Raw genomic sequence first — 24,698 nt, 5'->3', positions numbered from 1 at the left:
GATCAGCTAAAGCCATTTATTTTCTATGTAACATTGCATCTGAATTCAATAGCCATTAATGAAAATGAAGTACCTCTAAGTTCAATACAGCTTTGTGGTCCCACTGGTGTAACACACTTGAATTAAAGGACATATAGCACATTTGATACATTTATTAACCAACATAAATAGCAAATGATTTATAAGCTCTGTTTGAATTAAGCAAATTGTAAGCTGCATACATTTCTCTCATGTCACTGACCTAATATTTTATCAACTTCATCCTTCGTGAGCGGGCACGTGAGTGTGCATTTCCTTTGCACAGACTGGTCCTTTCCATCGATCAGGACAATTGGAAATATCATGTGGAACCTGATGATTGCATCTACAGAATCAAACATCTGTTGAAAATGAAAATATTCAATCAGCATATATTCAGAGACCCCACTTTCTTTTATTTACTTTCCAGTGAAAACAGCCATTGACTTAATTTTTCAGTAGTTACAGACATGGTTCCAAGGGTCATTCTTTGGTGTACATACAGTTGAGGCCAACAGTTTACATACACTTTGTTAGTATTTGGTGGCATTGCATTTTAATTGCTTAACTTGAATCAAACGCCTTCCACAAGCTTCTCACAATACTTTGCCGGAAATGTTGCCCATTCCTCCTGACAGAACCGGTGTAACTCAGTCAGGTTTGTGGGCCTCCTTGCTCAGACTCGCTTTTTCAGTTCAGTCCACACATTTTCTATGGGATTCAGGTCAGGGCTTTGTGATGGCCACTCCAGTACTTTCACTTTGTCATCTTTAAGCCATTTTGTTACAACTTTGGAGGTATGCTTAGGATCATTGTCCTGCTGGAAGACCCAGTTGCGACCAAGTTTTAACTTTCTAGCTGATGTCTTGATGTGCTGCTTCAGTATTTATAGATAATCCTCCTTCCTCATGATGTCGTCAATTTTCTGAAGTGCACCAGTCCTTTTTCCAGCAAAACAGCCCCACAACATGATGTTTCCAGTTGGGATAGTGTTCTTAAAATTAAAAGCCCCACCCTTTTTCCTCCATACATAGCGCTGATCATTATGGCAAAACAGTTCAATTTTTGTTTCATCTGACCAGAGAACACTCCTCCAAAAGGTTAGGATTTCATCCTGGTGATCACCTGCAAATTTCATTCTGACTTTTTTATGCTGGTCTTGGAGTAAGGGCTTCTTCCTTGCGCGACAGCCTTTCAGGCCATTAAAAATATAGGATTCTCTTAATGGTGGATGTAGACACTTTGGTACCTGATGCCTCCAATTCTTTCACCAATTCCTTTGATGCTGTCTTGGGGTTCAGTTGAACCTTTCAGACCAAAGTTTGTTCAGCCCTGGGAGTTAATTTGTGCCCAAGATTCTATATTTGCATACAATTGTTTGTACAGATACTTGTGGTACCTTCAGTTGTTTGGAAATTGCTCCTAAGGAGGAACCGGACTTGTGGAGGTCCACAATTTTTCTTTTGTTTCTTTTTTTGAGGTCTTAGCTGAGTAGCTTGGACTTTCCCATGGTATCAAGGGAAAAAGGCAGTGGCTCTAAAGGTAAGCCCTTAAATACAGACAAGGGTGCCACTTAACTCCCAGTTAACTCCTAATTATGACAATTGGCCAATCAGAAGCTTCTAAAAAGTCATTACATCAATTTCTGGAATCTTCCAGACTGTTTAAAGAGACAGTCAACTTGGTGTATGTAAAATTTTGACCCACAGGAATTCTGATATAGTTAATTAAAGCTGAAATAAATCTGTCTCTAATCGATTGTTTTGAAATTACCTCTGATGTGAACAAAGTAGATGCCCTAATTGACTTTCCAAAAGAAATGTATGGTAACATGAAATGTGCAGAGTTGTGAAAAACTGAGTTTGAATATCTTTAGCCTAGGTGTATGTGAACTTTTGGCCTCAACTGTGCTGCCTGCTCTTACTTCCGAAAATCTCCATTTTAGACTCTTTGGTCCATAAAACCTTAATCCACGTATCAAGTGTCCAGTTTTGGTCACTAGTTAAAATTTTCTTCTCTTTTTTTATATCTTTTTCTCAGTAGTGGCTTTTTTACATCGACACACCCCTAGCCAGACCATTTTCACTATCTTGCTATAATTTTTTAACTCAAGTTTTGGAAACTCCTTTATTCACTTATTTTTTCACTTATTTTCCTTAGACTTTCACCTTTCTTATGCAGTGATTTATCTTATGTCTCATCTCATCAGAAATATTTCCTTTAGCCATTTTAGATGCACATGACCAAGAAATCTGAAAGGCAGCTAAGGTGTGTTTTGTTTGTTGTTTTTTTTGGCTGGACCGCAGCAGCGGAGCCAGCCCTACAAACACGAATGTCTGTGACTGACTGAGTGAGTGATGAAGTTACACCATTGGTCGGCCGGATCACATGTGTTAGGTCCAGCCGTATACTAGGTTTTGACCTGGTCTTGTTTTTTTTATATGTCAGAGCCACTTTTAGAGGCAAAAGGTTCTAACATAATGTCACTAACACTTTTAGTAACACCCTGTTGACCAACCTGAAGTGCCATATATATGCACTGATATACTGGTTTATATCAGTTATACCATAGCTACAACTAAATGCATGGAATAAATGTAAATGTAAATAAAACTTTTAATCAAGTACAAAACGTTTATGTATAGACAACCGCCACTTACGTAAATATAATTATTCTTCTAACAGTAGATGTTTGGTAGAGTTCATATTCTACAGAGTTGTCTACCACTGTCAGCTATCAGATACATAGAAAAAGAGAAAAGACATTCAACAATGAAAAACAAAGTACAAATGAACTATTTGTATGAAGAATTTAGCTAGTGGTATCGCAAGCAGAAAGTCAGGTGTGTCATTTACCCTCATGTAACCACGCTATGTTAAAAAACTTTGAAAACTTAATAAATATTACACCTCTGACCCCAAAAACGCTCGGCTAGATGTGCAAAGTGTCGCAACTGAGATATTTTCTGGATGAAAACTTTTTTTATCCACATATTTATCCTTTGGCTATGCTATTGGTTTTGTTTATCAACTGTTATAAGCTGTTATACTGTTATAAGCTGTTATACTGTTATATGGTTACATTTCTCTTTATTTTGGGATTTCTAAGCCAACAACTTTAAAGTTTTCCTGTACTTATTTAGAACTTTAATGAGTCTGTAATCCAGATAACCATGCCTATACACAGATATAATGCCTGGCTGTCAACTAATCAGAATTCAGAATTCATCCAAGCCATGGTATACATATGTACATGCATACATGATCTACTGTATATACACTTCAGCAGGTCACATCTAAAAGTTAAATTTAATTAAATGAACCTATTTATTTTAAATAAAATTTATTTTAAGAATTTTAATTTAATCCAACATATATAAATAAAGTAAAATAAAATAAAATTCCTCAACAATCTAAAATGCACTGAAAAAACTGTTTTTTTTTTTTTCCAGTGCGGATAATTATTAGCAAGGATTTACAACAATAAATCACAGATACACACATATATACTTACATCATTTGTCCGTAATCCAGTTCCAAGGGCGTACTTGCGAGCGCTCTTTATAAAACGAATTTTGATGTTGAAAACTCTCCTCTGAGAAAGCAGTGATAGAACAAAGGGTTCCTCCGCAGAGCTCTTGGAGTGATCTCGCACTAAAAATGCCCCATCCTGTTCAGATGAAAATAATAATATTAATGTAATAGTATAATAATAATAATAATTAATAATAATTTGGTGCTATTTTTATTTTATAAGTAATACAAGAAACCTATGTTTAACTTTAAAAGAATGTACAAACACTACATGCCCAAATGTATGTGGACACCACTCCTAATTAGCGGATTTTGCTTCTTCAGGTGAATAAAATCAAGCATACAGCCATGCAATCTCCATAGACAAACAATGGCGGTAGAATGGATCATACTGAAGAGCTCAGTGACTTTCAACATGGCAATGTCATAGGATGCCTCCTTTCCAACAAGTCAGTTTGTCACATTTCTGCCCTGCCCTGGTCAACTGCCCAAGTGGTGTTGTGGAAGTGGAAAATGTCTAGGAGCAACAACAGCTAGGCTGCAAAGCGTTAGGCCACTCAAGATCACAGAACAGGCCTGCCGAGCGCTGAAGCGTGTAGCGTGTAAAATCCTCGGTTGCAACGCACACTGCCAAGTTCCAGACTGCCCCTGGAAGCAATGTCAGTGCAAGAACAGTTTGCTGGGAGCTTATTGAAATGCGTTTCCATGGTCGAGCAGTCGCACACAAGCCCAAGATCACCAATGCCAAGCACTCGCGGGAATGGTTTAAAGCAGTGTGGTGTGATGTCCGGGTACTTTTGGACATGTGCTGTTTTTACAATCAGCCTCTAGATAGTTTGATACACAACAAGATATAGATTTTTTCCTCACTATAATTAGTGTAATGACCAGTGTATATCACATGTTCATAGGCAATAGACACATGAATGTGTGTAGAAACAGGAAGCACTGGACTGGTTTACTGTACCGTGTTCATTAGGTGCAATGCATGCTCAGCGTTTGCTCTCTCACATGCGCCAATGTACCAGCTCTGATCACTGGATATCTGTAAAAAAACATGTTTAAAAACAAATCCCATTTCAGTATAACTGGCTGAAGCTAAGCAAGTTTGAGCTTAGTGAATTACTTGGATGGGAGACTTGTGGAAACTAGGTTACTGATGGAAGAGATGTGGATAGGCCACTAAGGGGCACTCTTCCCACTTAATTAAATGGAAGACTGCCTTAGCACAGTGATGGGGACACTGTACTATAGAAGGTGCCGTCATTCGGATGATACATTAAACCAGCAATACTCAAATCTGGCCCTCAAATAGGGCCAGTAGTACTGCTGGTTCTTGTTTCTCCCCTCTGTTGCCAGGTGAGTGTACTCTCTGGCCAGTCACTGACTGGTCTTAGGAAAGGTCCGAACTCATTAGAGATTCTGTCACACTTTTTGAAAGAAAAGCCATGTTAACCATGGTATCCTGGTCTAATAACCACACAAAGTTCTGCATCTGGCCACCTAATGAACCCCTACATCTGATTGGCTACAAAAATCCCTTTCATTCCACACCCACTTTGATTCCCCTAGTCATCTAAAATACAGTGCCCTTCAAAGGTGTGGGAACAGTAGACACAATTTAAAAAAAAATTCCTATATATTCAAGGCATTTCAATTTCAGATCAAAAGATAAATATGAGATAAAACTACATTAAATCAGCTTTTATTTCATCATATTTACATGCATAGTCTCCATTTTCAGCTGTGCAAAGTTAACAGACAATTGACAGTTACTAACTCTTGATGAGAAATTATAGGAGTCTGCAGGTATACACCAAAAAATACTAATTCCACTGTACCATTCCCATATGTTTTGAGGGCACTGTATGGCCAATTAATTATTCAAGTAACTGAATTCCCTTAAATTCCCTTCTTGCATTGACTGAACTGAAATGGGACCAACCCCAGTCCTCCTTGGGTGCAGATGCAGTCTTCTGTCAAGACCTAAACTACTTCAGGTGTTTTAGTGCTACGCTAGAAAAAAACCTGCAACAACACCCCTTTTCCGATAAGATGAGGGACCGCTGATCAATACTTTGACACCGCAAGAATGTATGAAAACATGTAAATTGATTTGGCTAAAAGTGTCTACCGAATACCTGTACAACTGCACAATTGTAATTTCAGTTGTAAATGTATTATAAATGTCATTTATAACATAGCCAACTGCATAACATTGATGCTATTTTCATTTTTCAAGTTAGTTGTGGCCTGAAAGGCACATTCCTTCAGAGGTCAAAGCGCTGGCACACTGTGCAGATGAACCCTCCTGGCAAAATTCCCTTTTTTACAATATTTGCATCAATGCCTTCATGAATGGAGATTAGACTTAGACTTTACACTTCCTTTTCTGTTCACATTGAGCTTTATGTTACAAGGACTGGGGTCAGTCAATCCAGGAACTGAAATTCAGTGAATAATTGAAAAGATACCCCTACACTTCTATGTTGACATTCCAAGTAATGACTGGAATTTTAAATCAGGTCCCGACGTGACTGAACAGAAGAGGCAGGAACCCCCCAGCTCTATAAGTAACGGAGCTTAGATGTGCACCCGCTTTTGCTTGCTGACCCTGCGCAGTAGTGCAGTGCTGCGGGCGTGCGATTTGAGAGAGAGGGATCTTCACCTGGGCGGGCCTGGGTTTGGCGTGATGTCCGTATGTTTTCATGTCTCCCCTGGTCGGCGGCCATTCGTGGTGCCGACTCGCGCTCACACTCGGCGTGCCCGTCGCTGTAAAACAACATCGCAAGAATGATGCCAAAGGTGGAGGCTTCTATAGGGCTTCATTTTGGTCCTCACCGTCATTCTACCACCACATCCCCCCCACACACCCCGAATATAAAACGTTTTACCATGTTACTTACCAGGCAATTTGCTTCCTGCTGACCTATAAGTTTAAGAGTTAAGAATAGTATTAGTATTAATGATATTATAAAGACATTCTTAACAAAAGGCCACACACACCCATACATGTGCACGCACACGCACAGGCAAAAACACGCACACAAACACACACACACACACACATGCACACTGTACCATGACTCCCTGCAGAATTCAAGGTCTTGAGAGAAAGTGGTTTGCATTGGTCGTGCTTCTCTTCTCGTGCCTGCTGAATATAAAGATCTGTTTTAATTATTGTGCAATGTTTACATTCCAATCTGCAGCATTCTGTCATGCAACAGTTTCAAAAATTTGTGTTGAACTGTCAGATTAATATATATATATATATATATATATATATATATATATATATATATATCCCTTATACTGGAAAATTATATAACAAGAATCATGTAGGGGGTTCATAATTATTTTCCAATCCAGGTAATAATGTCACTGTGTTACTCAAATGCCTTTTCAAACTATGAGTGTATTTATGTTATTTCTGCATTACTATGAGTTGCATTTTCTCACATTTCAGCCATAACTCACCGTTCACAGGACTTCTACTCATTACCTGAAAGGGAATTGAGCAAAATGTTATGTGATCACTGCAACATGCGAGTGGACGTGGCTGGCAATATTTGCTTAATCAGAACATACACAAAAGGGTGGTGCTTAGTTTTACAGTCCTTTAGACCAAGTTTGCTCAGGGTACAGTAAGACTATGTTTACATCCAGATCTTCTTTTTAAACTTACAGTTTGATGGTGCCCAGTCCTGTGGGAGAAGAAAAAAAAAACATTATAAACAAAATTTATAAAAATGTAGGCTCATTATTTTATATATATAAACAGTATATGTATTTGTATATATATATATATATGTACAGTATATATATATATATATATATATATATATATATATATATATATATATAGTCCCTATATTTGCAGCTTAAATGAAATATTGTAGTGATACATAAGTCATTTCTTCCTCTAAAAAAGCTATTTGTCAGTGAAATAAATAAATAAACAGTTATAGCTATACGACTCACCTGGGCAGTAATAAAAAATAACAATAAATACATAATAATAATAATTTATGAAATATTGCTACACTTTTTTTCGTTTTTTTCATAATTTATATGAGTCTAGGGGTGTGTGTAAGCCTCCTTCTGAACCCCATTTGATAGAAAGAGGATACAGGAAAATATTTGATGATGAGGCCATTATCTGAGGCGGAACTCACTCTGTTTTTGGGCGTCTGTCAGCGTGTGTGGCCCTCCTGGCTTTGGGGGATACTGAGACAGGAGATGGAGCCCTCAGCTCCTTGACGACTCGTTTAGGGAGTCTGGGGAGGAATATAATGTAAGCACATCTCTTGTTTTTAACCAATGACAGTGACTGCCACCATTTGTGTATCAGTTTCAATGGAAGAGCATTATGATGCTTGATACTTCAGCTATTGCTCAAAAGCAAGAAATAAAAACATTTGATGCACTGCTTACATCTATGCAGCAAGTATAACAAGATAAATACTATAGGTTACTGTAATTCATTGTGACACATTCATCGTTCATTTCTTGGTTATTTTGTTGTAGTTTATGTCACTCTTTGTAGGCAAACACACATTCTATTGTGTTACCTATAAACCAATAAGAATGAGGCCAGTACGCAACTGTTAACTAAACCTCATTGTTAACACTGTATTATAACTAAGCAGCTTTTTAGATATTATTCCATAGTTATATCCTTGAAAGGTGTTTTGCTTCTGCAGTCAAAATGTATGCTCCAGTGTCAATTTTTCCCTCCTTCTGAGATAAGCATCAATGCATATGTTATTACAATAAATAAAAAAATTAGAATGTCACTGTGGAAGTGTACCAGATGCCTTTAATATCATCAATATCATCCATTATTTTTTATTATTTGGACTGAAAGAGGGGTTAAACATACAGTGCCACCCATAATGTTTGGGACATTATGCTGAAATTACAGCACTTTTTATACATAGCCACTCATTTCAGGGCTCCATAATGTTTGAGGCATATTAATGTTATATAAATAAAAATAGTCATGTTTAGTATTCTGCCATATAAGCTGCAGCCATTTTCAGCTCCTGCTTGCTTCAGGGGCTAGTTGCCTCATGTTTGCTCTACATCATATCAAATGTGTGTTCAACTGGACACAGATCGAGTGAATGACATAGCCTGTTACAAAGTTTCCAGTTTTTGACTTTGTTGCATTTGTTGCATTAGGAGTATGTTTGGATTCATCCTTGCTGTAGAATTAAGCACTGTTCAGTGAGTTTGCAGGCATCATCAATGAAGACAAGTGAGCCAGTACCTGTTGCAGCCTTACATGCCAAAACCATAACACCCCCACCACGTTTCAGAGATGAGGGAGGGTGCTTTGGGTCTTGGCCAGTTCTTTTTGGCCTACACACTTTCTTCTTGCCAGCACTCTGTCCACAAGATCTTTTGCCATAACTCTGCAGACTCTTTTAAGTACTTCATAGCAAACTGTAACATGGTCATCCTGTTTTTGCAGCTAACAAGTGTATCATGGATTGCAGTCTCTGTTGTTCTGTTCCTGAAGACTTCCATGGACAGTAGTCACTGACACACCCACCCCTGCCTCGTGAAAAGCATTTATGATCTGTTGGTCAGGTGTTAGGTGTTTTTCTTCATTATGGTGAGAATTCTTTGGTCATCGACATTAAATGTCTTCCTTGGCTTACCAGACCCTTTGCGATTACTGAGCTCACTAGTGCGCTCTTTCTTATTTACATTACATTACATTACAGGCATTTAGCAGACGCTTTTATCCAGAGTGACTTACACAACTTTTACATAGCATTTTACATTGTATCCATTTATACAGCTGGATATATACTGAAGCAATTTCGGTTAAGTACCTTGCTCAAGGGTACAACGGCAGTGTCCTACCCGGGAATCGAACCTGCAACCTTTCGGTTACAAGCCCGGTTCCTTACCCACTGTGCTACACTCCGTCCTCCGTCCCCTTTAGGATGTTCTAAAAAGTAGATTTTGTTAAGCCTAAAGTTTGACCAATGTTTTTCTCTTATTTCCTACCCTCATACTTGCTTAAATAAATTTAATTGGCACAACTTTGGTCCTTATGTTAACAAACACCAATAACAGACTCCAAACGCAATCAAAAGCCTAGAATCAAGACTAGATGCTGAAAGCTCTCTTCTACCTGCACTAAGGAAGCAGTTGAACACACCTGATTAATCAGAAACACGTGAAGCCATTTGTCCCAAACATTATGGTGCTCTGAAATGGGGTCTATGTATAAAACGTATTTTATTTACTACATGGTGAAACCAAAATGTATAGACATACCTTTAAACAAGACCAAGTCAAAACCTAGCATATGGCTGAACCTAACATACGTCATCCGGCCAACCAATGGTGTAACTTCATAACCAGGCCCACCAATGGTGCAACTTCATCACTCAGTCACAGACATTCGCGTTTGTAGGGCTGGCCCCGCTGCTGCGGTCCAGCCAAAAAGGCATCAGACACATATTCCAATCCATTTCTCAGCTTAGGAGAGAATGCACATTTCAGAGCGCCTCAGAGACAGATAGAATAATAATACATATTTCAAATAATGAATACGACATTGGGAAAAAACGAAACAAGAAACGCAGTATCAACTCGCCATCCCTGCTACCTGCATGCTGCGCGCAGAGTACCGCATTATTTATTTAGACATTGGCAGACTACAGCATAAATTGCGTCTTTTGTTTATATTCAATATTAGTAATTGCAGCAAGAAACTGCAGCTGTAGACACAAGAAAGTTTGTTATATTATGGTAGCAACGGAACGAAGTGGACTATATATATATATATATTTACCATCATTGTTCTATTATACCAGCACGTTTTCACGCAGAGAAACTGAAATACTATCAAGAAAAATGGTTTAGCTATTTCTCTGCATAATGACGGATTCAAAGACTAAACGAACACACCCCATATTGTCTTCAAATGGATCCATGCTGAAGAAAAGTAATTATTCATTCTCTCAAAAAGATTTTACTAACAAACTTTTAGTAGCATGCACTCTGGCACTGTCTTCCATTGCTTCCCCGACCCTCCCCTAAAACCTAATATATGGCTGGACCTAACACATGTGATCTGGCTGGCCAATGGTGTAACTTCATCACTCAGTCAGTCAGTCAGTCACAGACATTCGCGTTTGTAGGGCTGGCCCGGTCCAGCCAAAAAGTTGAGACTTTAACCACATGTGAATTATGTGATTACAAATCTAAAATTGTGGAGTACAGAGCAAAATCAAGAAAAAAATATGTCAATGTCCAAAATGGTACGGGGGGCACTGCATATATTTTAGAAACAACTTTGGACCTAAGATTTGACAATGTGGCCTTGTGTTTTTAATGTAAGGGCCCTTGTGTTTGCAGTGTAAAGACCCTTGTATTTTCAATGTAAGGGCCCTTGTGTTTGCAGTGTAAGAGCCCTTGTGTTTGCAGTGTAAGAGCCCTTGTGTTTTCAGTGTAAAGACCCTTGTGTTTTCAGTGTAAGGACACTTGTGTTTACAGTGTAAGAGCCCTTGTGCTTGCAGTGTAAGGGCCCTTGTGTTTGCAGTGTAAGAGCCCTTGTGTTTTCAGTGTAAAGACCCTTGTGTTTTCAGTGTAAGGACACTTGTGTTTGCAGTGTAAGGGCCCTTGTGTTTGCAGTGTAAGGGCCCTTGTGCTTGCAGTGTAAGGGCCCTTGTGTTTTCAGTGTAAGGGCCCTTGTGTTTTCAGTGTAAAGACCCTTGTGTTTTCAGTGTAAGGACACTTGTGTTTGCAGTGTAAGGACCCATTGTGTTTGCAGTGTAAGGGCCCTTGTGTTTTCAGTGTAAAGACCCTTGTGTTTTCAGTGTAAGGACACTTGTGTTTGCAGTGTAAGGGCCCTTGTGTTTGCAGTGTAAGGGCCCTTGTATGTCAGTGTCAGGGCCTTGTGTTCCATGGTAATGGAATTCAAAACACTGAAATCACTTTTGAAAGCCCAGTCCTGAGCATGTTCATAACATGCTGAATGCTATGTTTCAGAGGTATTTTTCCTTCAGCATACACACCCCAATTGCAATCACACGTGCACCACAGAGCCCTTTACAAGGAAGTTAAAATGAAAAGTTGGCTGAAATCAAATATAGAGGAATACATACACGAGAAGAGTTAAGCCTTAAGCCCACATTTAAAGGGCTCAACCAGAGCTGTAGAAAAGCAGCTCCATGAAGAACACACCCTTGCTGTGCTCACAGGAATGCAACTCAAGGTGATTTGATCACGAATGTGAACTCTAGGGTAACTATCTGTCGAGTGGCAAAACAGCCAGAGAGACACAGTAAAATGTTCACTGTTCATTGAACTCTTAGAGTTTTATGAATCAAGTAGGGATCAAATGCACTTTATCAGCGTAAAAGGTGCTCTATCAGAGTTGATTTAACACTGATTATTACTGTGCAGAGTAGCATAACCCATGCCCCTGTAGGCCCAGACAAAATTACCTTGGGGGTTGTATGTCCTGAAAAAGAAGAAACAAAAGCACACCTTAATAAGGAAAATGGCTAGAAGCAGTGAATGTATTTAGATAAAATCCTCTTTACAGTGTAGTGCAGGCGTGTTGACTGGCTCTGTGTTGAATGCAAAGAACATAGAAAATCTATTCTTCCTCTACCTGAATCCCAGTGTCCCCCAGATGTTTTGTCTCACCTGCGTGAAAGAGTTTTACAGAAAATAGTTTATGATTTTTTAGAATATATTTGTAACACACACCCACACACAGATAGGACACGATGAGACATGCATGTGTGAGTGGAGATAAGTTGTGTAACAGCTCCCAGCTGAAGTGCAGCCAGAGCTGGAGCTGACAAGGAAGAAGCCTGCCTACACAGACTCATAAGTAGACTCCCTAATACAGCACTGCCAAATACCGCCTGTGTCTGGTGTGGCTGCTGTGTCAATCAGTGGCATTCATGCATGTGTGTGAGAGTATTTAAGAGCTGCAAGCAGTGCTGGGGAGTAGTTTAACTACATGTACAGTAGCTAAACTTGTAATTTAATAACATTTTGCAGCAGTTTGTTGATAGTTCTACTACATTCAAATGTGTGTTGTGGTTGTAGTAGTTTATTACTTGTCATTTTGAGGTGTAGTTAACTACAGGAACTACCAGCTACTTTTGGTCCCAAATATTGCCTCCTCTCTCTCTTTTCCCACTAATCTGTTGGTGAGAAGAAGTCCATTCCACTATAGTTGCCAACGGTGAACTGCCAATTGCCACACATTACTGACTTTTCTCACTGAGCTGCATAGTGGTTCTGTTTGTGTGTGATATGGAGGCACAGTTCACACATACGTCATGTCAGGGGAACATGAAAACAAACTTTTAAAAAAATAGAGATTTTAGAGAAGTAGATTGAATGACATTTTTTGAGGAACTGTAGTTTCACAAGCAACATTTCTTTTTAGGGTAGCTTTGCTGCAGTTCAACTACTTTCACTGTGAATTAATTGGCAGTAAGCTATGCTTTCAGAGTGGGTTCCCCAACACTGCTTGCCTCAATCCCCCATGCATTGTATTCCAAATATACTTCTTACCTGTTGATGCCCATTATATTACAGTGTGATTTATGAGAATTAATTTATAATTAAATTATCTTTATCAAATTTTAACAACAGAATATATGAAGAACAAAACAGATTGTAAGAAGAGGTCCACATCACCACTGGTCTGAGAGTTCTGTTTTTTTCCTGGCTTCAGGCTCCTGTCCACTGATGGTCCTACATTTGAGAAACAAAGGCATCACACACACACACACACACACACACACACACACACACAAAGTTGAATTTCATCACTGTCCTTAGAAGACAAGGGTTGATTCATTACTTCATGGTACTGAGTGACCATCTTCAAGACTTTTCTTTCCTGCAGAGAAGGGTGTTTTTCAAGACAAGAATATAACAATGTTCCCACTTAGCACAGAAAATATCATACAATGTACACTGATAAAACTGTAAACTGTGTTGTTTCCCTCTGGAAGAATGGACATCATGTCCACCAATAAACAAGTCGGCAATTAAAGTCGATTCCTTTCTCTTAAGTCTGATTCCTTGCCTATACACCACTGGGGTGGGGTCAATTCTATTTCAAACTTTAAATTTCATATCTGTTGTGTCAGATAGAGTGGGATTGTCAGCCCTCCAGCTGAGCTATACTGTACATGGGACAGAGATTACAAACTGTATTAGAGCTGTGTTCAGTTGCTGCCTTTAAACTGAACAGCTGAGGAATAAAGTGCTTAGAAGTATTTATTGGCAGAGCAGATCCAGTTAGAAGCTTTAATCAATGGGTCAGTATCAGGACAACGGCAGTACATTCAAATACACAGCCTTCAAGCAACAAGCCCAGTCCCTAAACCACTGATCTGTAGCTGTAAGAATGTTTAATAGCTTAATTTTGCACATTACTGAACATTTTCTTTTGAATGTTTAAGGACTGAAACAAAGTTTAAAATTTCTCAAAATGTAAGTGATTATATACGTAATATATGTGGTCAATTACCTTGGATGTTTCTTTTTGGGAGTCTGGGAGGGATGTTTTGGCTCATCTACAAACAGTAATAATAATTCATGTGACAGGCTGAGAACTGACATTACACATTACTGACAAACTGATAACTGACATGACACACTACAGACTGAGAACTAACACTACACACCACTGGTTACTAACAGAACACACTACTGACAGACTGAGAACAGACACAACACACTGCTGACAGACTGAGGACAGACACTGCATGCTACTCGCAGGCTGATAACTGACACAAAACAGTACTCATGGACTGACTAAAAACTACTGACAGTCTGATAACTAACACTGACAACTAGTGCTGGACTGATAACTGACATGACATTCTACTGACAGACTGAGAACTATCACTACAAAATACTGACAATCTGAGAACTAATACTGCACACTAGTCACAGACTTATGTGACATAATACACTACTGCCAGTCTGTGAATTGACACTTTAAATGGCTGGCTTCAGTATGTGCACTTGCACAGTGTTGCATTATCTTGTGTTTGTGTTCTGAAGATTACTTACATTCAAAGGGGAAGCAGGCAACTCTGGAAGTGAGGACCTACTAATGAGCCTGTCTGCAAAGGGGAAAATTGAGAAATTATTATTATTATAATAATAATAATAATAATAATAATAATATGAATGGGGCATTATAATGGTTGTTTCATTAAATCAAATAATACTGTTATTTGTGTGTGAAAACACAATCCAGCAGAGGGCGATAGAAACATACTGCTTTTATTTCCCAGAGAATCACAAGACCTATTATCATTCATATTTAGGGATTGGGTTATTTAAGGCAAGTCTTGTAAGTCTACGGACATTTCCACCTGAGGCACTTTAGCTTTTTATGCATTATACAAACTTCTGTCTAATTTTATACTTTATGCTCTGGAAAAGTTGCACCTTTATTACCTTGACCTCTCACCTTGGTATTGGGCATAGTTATATTATAAACATAGTATTTCTCTGCTGCAAGTGGGAATTATGTCAGTGCTAATTGGCCATGGCAGAGGAGGGTAATTGGAATAGATAGTGTGATTCTGTTCAATATTCATTATGAAGAATGAGGTACAGTCCAGGATACAATTAACTAAATCTGTAACAAAGGTACGGTAGTGCTGAAGGAACTGGGGCCTGGATTCTATGAACGTGTGACTCACAAATACGTGCACATTTTAGACTTTTCTGTCTCATAATCAGCAAAATTAACTTACCAAACTATTTGAGAATAAAAAATGGAAATGCTTGAATTTTCTGGTAACGCTTCCTTTTACAGTTCGATAAGTTCTCGATAAGTTTACTTACCAGATAAATGGACAAATTAAACATAGCTAACACTGGTAAGAATACAATACTTGGAAACACCTCCTCTATTACCTACAGTATATATTCATGTGACTACCTTTTAGTTTTCAAAGGTTTAATCTGGTCATAGCATGAGTGTAATTGTGTACTTCCTAGGAAATCAGACAACACTTTCTTGGAAACACCTTCTCTTTTGAATTAATTCAACTAACCATCATTATCAAAGATTTTGGTTGGTAATAGCCTGTTTAATTATTGGCACAGGCAGTACTGTCGTAGAAATAAACTTTTTTTTCTCATAGCTATGGTTGCACCCATTTTTATGGGTTCATTAGACATGCATACAGAGTTGCCAAATGTATAGAAATAATATAGAAAACGTAAAAGAAAGCCATTACGGGAATTTAGCAGACGCTCCTATCCAGAGTGACTTACACAGCTTTTTACGTAGCATTTACATTGCATCCATTTATACTGCCGGATATATACTGAAACAAGGAAAGTTAAGTACCTTGCTCAAGGGTACAACAGCAGCAACTAGGGAACTGAACCTGTTACAGTTTACAAGGCCAGTTCCTTATCCATTATACTACATGCCACTATACAAAATACCAATTCTATGAAAATATTACTGGATATACAGGCCTAGGATTGTTACCACAAAAGTGTATGTTTAAATTTCTTATGGGGGGGGGGGGGGGGGGGGGGGTTATAGAACAAAGTCATGCAAGAATGGGGCTTTGTGACCCAAAAGCTGGGGTGGAATATACTGCAATACATCAGAAATTAATGAATTTTTGGAAAATATGATGCCCAAAATTGGCAGAACTTTGTATATTTGCCCATATATTGCAGTGTTGCAATACCTCCTCTGTTTTGGATAATACATTTGATTGCAATAAACTGTAGAATATTCCATATTCATGGCCTTTTAAAGTGCATAATAAAAAGACTATAATTACCCTTGGACTACAAATAACTTGTGTGGAAGGTATATATAAATAAAGTTTTATTATTATTATTATTATTATTATTATTATTATTATTATTATTAATAATAATAATAATAATAATAATAATACTAATATTATTATTATTATTAGGGTTACTATGTGAACATCATCCTATATAAATGGATAAAGTGAACTGTGTTAGTTTCTAGGGTGACACTGCTAATCAAAGGTATGGTATAATGAGATGAGCTTAACCAGCATAGGCTGCATCAGACATCAAGGGCTTTGGTGGCAGGATTCGGACGGGGTGGGTCTCCTCCTGGTCATCCACACCGTGGTAGTCGTCCTCTTCCATGTCATCATGGCGACAGGGTCTGTGTTCCATCTTTCTGCCCCTCAGGCGCTGCTCCTGTTTTTTATTTATTTAACAGAGCAGGAAAGACCAGGGCCCATATTTATCAGGAATCTCATTCTGAGTGCTGATCTAGGATCAGTTTTACCTTTTAGCTCATAATGAGTAAAGTTAGGGAAGACCAGGGAAACCTGTTCCTAGATCAGCACTCCTGCTCTGAGACACTTGATAAACAACAGACCCATCCCAGTGCTGTAATCGGTTTATTAATACCTCTGTAGATGAACGTTAAAAACTGAAACACATCGAATTAATTCAAGGTTAGTGTTGTACATGGTTTGATGTAGTTCACAATGGATGCAGCTTTATAAACTGGTTGAAAGGTTAGTCAGGACAGATAAAGCACAGGTAATTTGATGGACTAATTTGATGGACCTGTGTGTACCCTTTGTGACAAGTGTAATTTTCCTAGCAGTTTTGATGGTGTGGGTATCCAAAAGAGGCAAAGCGTAATTTGCTCCGGCCAGCCTACAGCGCGTGAGACTCTTTGTTTCCCACACAGTCGGCGTTTCCTCCACAGCGCACAGAGCCACTCGTCTAGACCAAGATACAGAGGAAGAACTCAGCCAGCCAACTCCCCCCCCTGCCCCCCGCACCCCCCACACAGTCGCCAAAAGTGCCCTACATGTCTGGTGGGGTTCAGGCCGAAACCTCCGTAAAGCTATTTCGAAACAATTCCCTTTGTAGATAAATACTATACAAACAAAATTTAATTGAATTGAAAATTTACAAGCAAATAGGAGTGTCGGAATTGATTCAGTTTCCTTAGATCTGGCTTTTTTTTAGAACACAGTGAGAAAGAAACAAGCAGACTGAGGGGGTTTGAAATGGACTGAAGTTCATGAAAGGGAATTCATTTGGCAGCCATTTTCATGTGAAGAAATCAATCAAAATCTATAAAGATATAAAACACCACATCCACACAACAACACTTGTTTAATTCACTAAGGGATTAACAAAGCAAATCATAAAAGCGAAAGGTAAATTTTGCTATCAGGAAGTACTGAATTTCTTTACAGAGAGACGAGTTAATGTGTGGATCAGCTTGCCAGGCTATGTACTAGAGGCCCTCAGGGTGTTCAGTCCCAAACTTAACACAGTGTTGGATACTCTCTCATTTTTACAATACATAAATGGAGAGCCTAGATGGATTTTCTTGGATGCTTTGTGTGTGAAACTTGTTTTCCCAGTAAAAGATTTTTGTTGGGATAATAGTCTAAATATAACATAAACCACGTTTTTCCCCCACAACACTAACTCAATTTCAGCTTCTTGTACTGCTTTTGCCATCTACACATTACTTTCTTTTTGGATTTTATCATGAAACAAAGTGGCACAAGGAAATTGGGTATGGAAGTGCAGACAGTTCTACAGTAAGTCTCAGCCATGTCGGTGAGCTTGTTTTTCATTGTTTCGCATAATTAACATGCGTGCCAGTTTAAATTAGTACCACCATTATCCTCTAGCGGTGGATTTTATTGTTTGTTCGACTGCATCTAATCTGGTTTGATTTAGAGAAATGGTGAATCATACAATAACATGAAAATATCAGGACATGAAGTGTGAGCAGGTTACAGGTTTCCATTTTTGTTTATTTTGGCGGTCTAACAAAAAAACATACATGACTCAGTCACGGTGCTGTCGGAGTTTTTCAGAGGCGTAACTGCTGTTATGTCGTCACATTCTCTCGTTTGACCCCCCAGAGGTTTAGTGAAGACCCTAACCTCGCAAACGATGCGAGATGCGGGAGAAAATGAGACATTGACAGTGGGCCAGCTGCAATAGGAACACCCGAGATCTGCTTTACTGTAACTACATGCCAAAAAACACAGCGTAGCTGAAACCCTAGGTGTGGACTGCATCAAAACTTGCATTCAAACAAAAAATTAAAAGCAGCAGGAAAGGAATTACGTCCAGTAAAGTTTCAGTGAGCATTATTTTAAAGCGTTACTGTATCTCTCCCATTGTGATTGGCTCTTCCAGTTAGAAGTGCTCACCCACACCATTTTTTTGCTGTCAGTTGTGTGGCGTGTGGGCCCAAGTTTAAGCACAGCTTACAAAATGAATATTCGCTGTTATCATTCCCTCTACCGGTTCAAAGAAATGCTCAAATTATATACGTAGTTTTACAAATCTACAATTTGTATCATAGTTCTAGGTAATACATTTAGCATTTAGAAATGTAAGTTAAGTAAATGTAATTGATGTTATACACTCCTGGGCAAAAAAAAAATTAAAAAAAAATGGGCCAAACCCAAAATGGTAAAATATTAAGCTTTTAATGGTCTTAACAACAAATCATTGGTCAGAAAATTAGCAAGAATTAAACAAATGCACTCCTGAAACCTCCTGTGCCACCATTTGCTCGTTTACTTTTGCTGCAGTGAACTGTCTGGGGAAAAGCTAGAAACAGGGAAATTCCAGCTCATTTGGTGGCCATTGGATTAGTGATTAGCCAGCTAGCTAGACAGCATTTTTGTATAGCCGTTTCTGTGATAAAATTGCATTTATAATTGTTATTTTCAGTTAAAAGTTTAATTCATATTCAGAGAGATATCCAACTACTCGCAAGTTAGATGACACGTGTAGCCGTTTACTAATACCATTGAACCGTTTCAGGCTGGAAAATAACCCGTTAAAGCAGAGAAATTGCCGAGTTGTCTTAGAATCTTTATCGCCGCAGAATGCAGCAAGGCTGGCAATGTCGGCATACCAACGGACGCCGCAATGAAACTTCAAGCACATCACAACGGGTACAACAGCTGTTTTAGAATGTCATTGCATCGTTTTTGCAGCCCGGATCAAAATCAGCGTGACAGTACCAAATGAGACATTTGTTTAGTGTTACAGAGTTTAATTATTTTTTCTTTTTCACAGGGTAATGGCCCCAGACCCCCATACAAAAATTGGATGCTGTAATTGTATTCCTTTTGCCCCCCCCCCCCCCCCCGCCCCCCCCGCTTCTGAAAATGAAACTACGCCCTTGTTTACATACCCTATTTAAGAAAAGCAACATTTTTGTTGTTGCTCACCCAAATAATCCAAATGCCCACCCAAAGATGACATCCTAGTAACACCTCTGGTTAAGACCATTAAAAGCTTAATTTTTTGCCATTTTTTTGCCCAGGTGTGTACTTGCATTCACTGGCCTGGGAATGCTTTATTTTACTGTAAATCACTGTATCAAAGCATCTTCTAAAATTAATATAATGTAATGCAAAATGACTCACCATTACTGGAGGAAGAGCATAGTTCTCTCTTTTTGCTCCTTGAAAGAACAATGCAAATTTAAGAAAACAGCAGACATTAGCTTGGCGCAGGGCTTCCTTGAAGTATGTGATGAGTTTTACCGTGGCCAATCCAATCACATATTTTGTGTTTTCTGGATAAATTCTCCAAGTTCTGCTTGGATCTCTAAACAGGCCCCTGCTTTTATAGTAAAGCATACATACTGACTATGCTGACCAGAACTGTATGAATGCTACAATGTAAAGTGTTTGGTTTAAAATAAATACTTATATTACCTGTGACCTGAAATGAAGCTTCCGGAAAGGAAGAAACAGCAGACCCTCTGTTTCTGATAAAAGAAAAGTTCCTGTTGACATACATTTTAATACCTTCATCAACTGTGTCTATCGTTCATCCGTCCACAAGCCAACCACACATAAATGCACACCCCCACCACATGTACACACGCATGCACAGACACACTCTGCACGTACTAATGTTCTATTTTCGTAGCATTATTTCCTGAATGACTATCCTGTGGGTGCACTATGTGGATGTTCGTTTCATTTTCTGTTAAAGTTTGTAGAACTGCATTTGTAAACAAAAGAAAAAGTATTCTGTTTTGTAAAAACAAAATAGTATTAAAGACAGGTATTAAACTGGATTGACAAATCACTAGACTTAGCTGAAGCAGCTACCCTTATTTGGGAAAAATAAATTGTGGCTAGTGAATGTGAAGCCTTACTTTGTCTTAATGCCAGTGCAGATACAAAAAAAACTTTAAAATCTAACTTCTTTTGCAAACCATTAGCTGAATATGAAATGTAGAAATGTCAAGTGATATCAGTAATCAGTTAACAGTTCAGCCAAACCTAATCAAATGAGACCTTGGCTCATGGTTTTATTAATATCTCCCATTAATACAGTATAACCAGGCATAGGGATGTATGGATGGTCAAATCAATCACTGTTGGTGAGGTGTGAGAGATGGTAAACTCACCTGCTTTGGAGAGCTGGATCAACTTCAGCTGATCTCACATCCTCCACCAATCGGCTTCTGACAGGAAACAGGCATCACAAATAACATCAAATAGCTGTAAGCCGAGGCCGGGATTCAAACCTGGACTTCTTGTATGCCGGGGCCGGGAATCGAACCCTAGACTTCTTGTGTGGGAGTTAAGCGCTTTACCTCTACACCACGGCGAGAATTGGATTCCAAATGCGGAGACGAGTCACAGGCAGAAGTCAAGTTTCAAGAATTTACTGAGGGAAAAAAGGTTCCCAACAAGAAATGTATAGAAAACAAAACAAGCAAAGTCCGTAGCAATAAGGTCTCTTATACACGGAAGAAACTCAAACGCAGGCTTGGCCTGGGTCAGAACACATAGGGAACTTCTCTAGACTGTGCAAGGAACAGAAAAGAACAGGCAACTTAAATACACCATTCAACAAGACACAGGTGACAACCCTCATTGGTAACAAAGCACAGAAACAACACATTGCACATGATAGGTGAACAACAAAGAGCCAAGTGTCCTGAGGACCCCTCATGGTCCAGAGGGGAATAGCAACCAGGATCATGGCTCTTTCTGTTCCAGAGTGTGGACGCACCCCGTGGTCTGGTATGGTGGTAACAACCGTGTTCCTGGAGATCTACCAACTGTAGGTTTTCATTTCAACCCTAATTTGGCACACCTGAATCTACTAATTAGCAGCTCAACTAGATCTCTAGCTGTTTAATGAGCTTTGTTAGGGTTAAAGTGAAAACCTACAGGATGGTATATCTCCGAGAACAAGTATGGTTACCACTGGTCTGGTATCTGCCAAGGCACTTTTCCAGTGTGTGGATGAGCCCCATCATCTGGTATCTGTTAAGGCGCTATTCCATTGTGTGGGTGGGCCTCATAGTCTGGTACTGAATTCAGATTATACGAGTGCAGAGTGTGGCTGGCAGCCCTACAGGGTAACACATAATTGGTTGTAGCAGGGAGGGAGGGATTCAGTTAGCAGGGATAACCATGGCTTATCACTCACCAGTGACCCCTGTTGGATAATCAGGTGCCTGTGGTCTGTTATTTTTAACCTGCACATGAAGAGTCTCTCCATACCATATATTTACTTAAGCTCAAGTAGTGGACTGCAGAGGTCTGATAATCATGTTTCAGAGTAGAGCTTGTGCTCGTCTGAACTTTCCTGAATTCATAGTGGAGCTGTAAGAAAGTGACTAAACATTCCAAACAGGGAGCACGAAAAAACCAGAACAAACATACTATACTGTCAAACTGCAATGTGTTCCAGAGATGCTCCGACAGCCTAAACAGAGATAGACAATAACAAGAATGTAATGTGTGAAGGTTCATTAATTTCTGGAGTTTTAGCGTGAGCACAAACTTGTGGAATAGTTCAAAGTTAGCTCTAGGGTCAGCAAGGTTTGCAGCTGATTGAGTTTTCTGGTCATGTGCGGTATCACTGCCGTTTCCTGTATAGTCCCAACTAAAATTAACTCTAATTGCTTCTGACATATAATTAATTAAGTGAGGAAAAGAAGACAGCAGCTCTGCCGTTCCCCCCCCCCCCCCCCCCCCCCACCACCCCCACCCCACCCCACCCCTAACCTTTAAACATTAGACTTCAGGGAGAATAAATATTCAAAGAGGGTAAAAGAAGAAAGCTCTTGGCCCATAGCTACAGCTTTCACACGCTGAATGTGTTATGTAAACGTTTCAAAATTAAAGCTCCAGAGCCAGATATCGTTCAAAACTGGGCCGTGATGTTGACATTTTATCCAATGTCAGCCTTTAATAAATCAATTATGCTCAACCAACCATGCATCCAAGCAATCTGCCAAGCGACCAAAAAGCCCATCAATCAACTAAACAAACAAGTAGCCAAGCGGCCAATCAACTAGCCAGACCACTGTGTATGAGCTGGTTTTCGTTCCAACCACAATGGCAATCCCAGAATTTTAACAAGTTATGCATGCCAAAAAGAACAGTCTCATGTTCACATTGTGCTTATAGTGCTATATTTAAAATAATTACATGAGAAATAGGAAAGGAGTTTTTGGTTCCACCAATTACTTTGGATAAATCAGATAATTAACTGCATACACCAACACTGGTTCACTCATAAAACCACAGTATAACGTTTCATATAGGGACACAAGTACAGCCTTCAGCTGTCATTAATGAGCTCATAAAAACAATGTAGCTAAAATATCATATGGTGTAAATGTTACAGCTAACTAAGGCCAAAAGTTGGCATAAAAACCAGACACAGATAAGGCCCTTGTTGCCCTTCTCTGGTGTACAGTATAGAGCAGGGATGCACATCTCTGGTCTGCCTGCTGGTTTTTGTTCCAACCAGTTAACTTCGTTTTGGTTTTTGACCTCTATAAACAATGGTGAATCACTCCAGCGATTAAGCTCAATAAAAGATTTAGGATACACTTTACATTACATTACATTACAGGTATTTGGCAGACGCTCTTATCCAGAGCGACGTACAACAAAGTGTATAACCATAACCAGGAACAAGTATGACGAAACCCCTAGAGAGAAGTACCGGTCCAAGTGCAGGGAACAACCGCATAGTTCAACTTGGACCCTGAAGGTTAAACTGATTAACACTAACAACGAGAACGGCAACAATGCAGTCTATGGAAAAAATACAAGCAGTAGTTAAGACAGTTAATGCACCTAAGTCACCTACTTGCAGTCTGCAGCTGTAGTTGGTGCTAATAGAAATGTCGGATCAAGATTTGACTGAGCTAATCAATTAAAAGCATAAGTTTCCACAAAATCCTGAAACGGATGAACCCTTGCTGTGCCCCTCTGGGCTTACGCCCCGTGGGGTGTTTTTCATTAGGAAACAGTGCTTTTTGTGCTGTTTCATTCACACATATTTTACGCTTTACGCCATTTCAGAGTATCTCTGTCCGGTCAGGTCACATGGCCATGAGTTGCTCTATAATCTGAATTTGTTCGGTTTACATCCAGAAGCATGTCATGTAATGTCATCTCACAGCTTTGCTTGTAAACTTCCTAGAACACGGTGTCAGCCACGCGTGTATGAGCCCCATGGCTTACTGTAACTGTGGCCCGTGTCTGTCTTCTTTGTTCGAGACTCACTGTGGATATGTCTGCCTCACTCGAAAGCCTCCACTGGCTCTTTCTTTTCTTTACCTTCCTCCCACTCAGCTATTGCCGGCATTTCCTCTCTTGTCACCATCGTGTGACCCAAATACCCACCTGGCTAAATTTAGAGTCCTGCCACAGCACAGAAGAGTTTCTGCAAACTTCCTGTAGCTGAAAACCGGCATTGCCTGAGCTCACTAATGTTGGTGGACATCATGCAGTAAGCTTATGATGGCGAAAGTCACATAATTGAATTTGGAGGACCTTCTGCACTAAGAAACATCAGCTAAGCGCATTCGCCTTGGTCACCTCAACACCTGTCTTATCACCATTAGAACCTCTGCAATATGTACAACAGATATTTACCATGTGGGTGTATCTATACACTGCGGGCTGGCCTAAATATGTTAACTGCTATAGACTATCCTTCCTGTGCAGTGCCTCTTTCTTAACAGGTCATTCAAGGCAAAGTAGGAGGCCTATCATGACTCCCATAAGTAGGCAGTATACTCCAAATTATGTGCACACTTTTCGAAAACAAACCACCAGTAAACG

The 24,698-nt window shown here is 39.3% G+C and overlaps 1 protein-coding gene across 6 annotated transcripts in view; it reads right to left on the bottom strand.

The window, feature by feature from the left end:
• Window position 1: 1 nt before the first annotated feature.
• LOC118231493 (lymphocyte cytosolic protein 2) overlaps window positions 2-24,698 on the bottom strand; it is a 32,179-nt gene continuing 7,482 nt past the window's right edge. For 2 of the 6 annotated variants that reach the window (XM_035425316.1, XM_035425321.1), the window contains exons 2-19: window positions 21,008-21,064; window positions 20,304-20,374; window positions 20,010-20,047; window positions 16,623-16,776; window positions 14,629-14,681; window positions 14,081-14,126; window positions 13,240-13,296; window positions 12,194-12,228; window positions 12,024-12,040; window positions 7,728-7,829; window positions 7,238-7,256; window positions 7,030-7,054; window positions 6,634-6,706; window positions 6,459-6,481; window positions 6,221-6,324; window positions 4,520-4,597; window positions 3,533-3,688; window positions 2-380 (exon numbers count right to left, since the gene is read on the bottom strand). In XM_035425316.1, the coding sequence (XP_035281207.1) occupies window positions 234-380; window positions 3,533-3,688; window positions 4,520-4,597; window positions 6,221-6,324; window positions 6,459-6,481; window positions 6,634-6,706; window positions 7,030-7,054; window positions 7,238-7,256; window positions 7,728-7,829; window positions 12,024-12,040; window positions 12,194-12,228; window positions 13,240-13,296; window positions 14,081-14,126; window positions 14,629-14,681; window positions 16,623-16,776; window positions 20,010-20,047; window positions 20,304-20,374; window positions 21,008-21,064 (1,255 nt within the window). In that variant the 3' untranslated portion in view covers window positions 2-233. Of the gene's footprint in view, window positions 381-2,678; window positions 2,753-3,532; window positions 3,689-4,519; window positions 4,598-6,220; window positions 6,325-6,458; window positions 6,482-6,633; window positions 6,707-7,029; window positions 7,055-7,237; window positions 7,257-7,727; window positions 7,830-12,023; window positions 12,041-12,193; window positions 12,229-13,239; window positions 13,297-14,080; window positions 14,127-14,628; window positions 14,682-16,622; window positions 16,777-20,009; window positions 20,048-20,303; window positions 20,375-21,007; window positions 21,065-24,698 lie in introns of all 6 variants that reach the window. The other 4 variants (XM_035425318.1, XM_035425320.1, XM_035425319.1 and 1 more) reach the window with 3 other exon arrangements.

The sequence above is a fragment of the Anguilla anguilla genome, chromosome 7 (assembly GCF_013347855.1).
Source record: "Anguilla anguilla isolate fAngAng1 chromosome 7, fAngAng1.pri, whole genome shotgun sequence".
Lineage (NCBI taxonomy): Eukaryota > Metazoa > Chordata > Actinopteri > Anguilliformes > Anguillidae > Anguilla > Anguilla anguilla.
The sequence above is the reverse complement of the archived record's forward strand: the minus strand, read 5'-3'. Positions and strand labels throughout refer to the sequence as shown.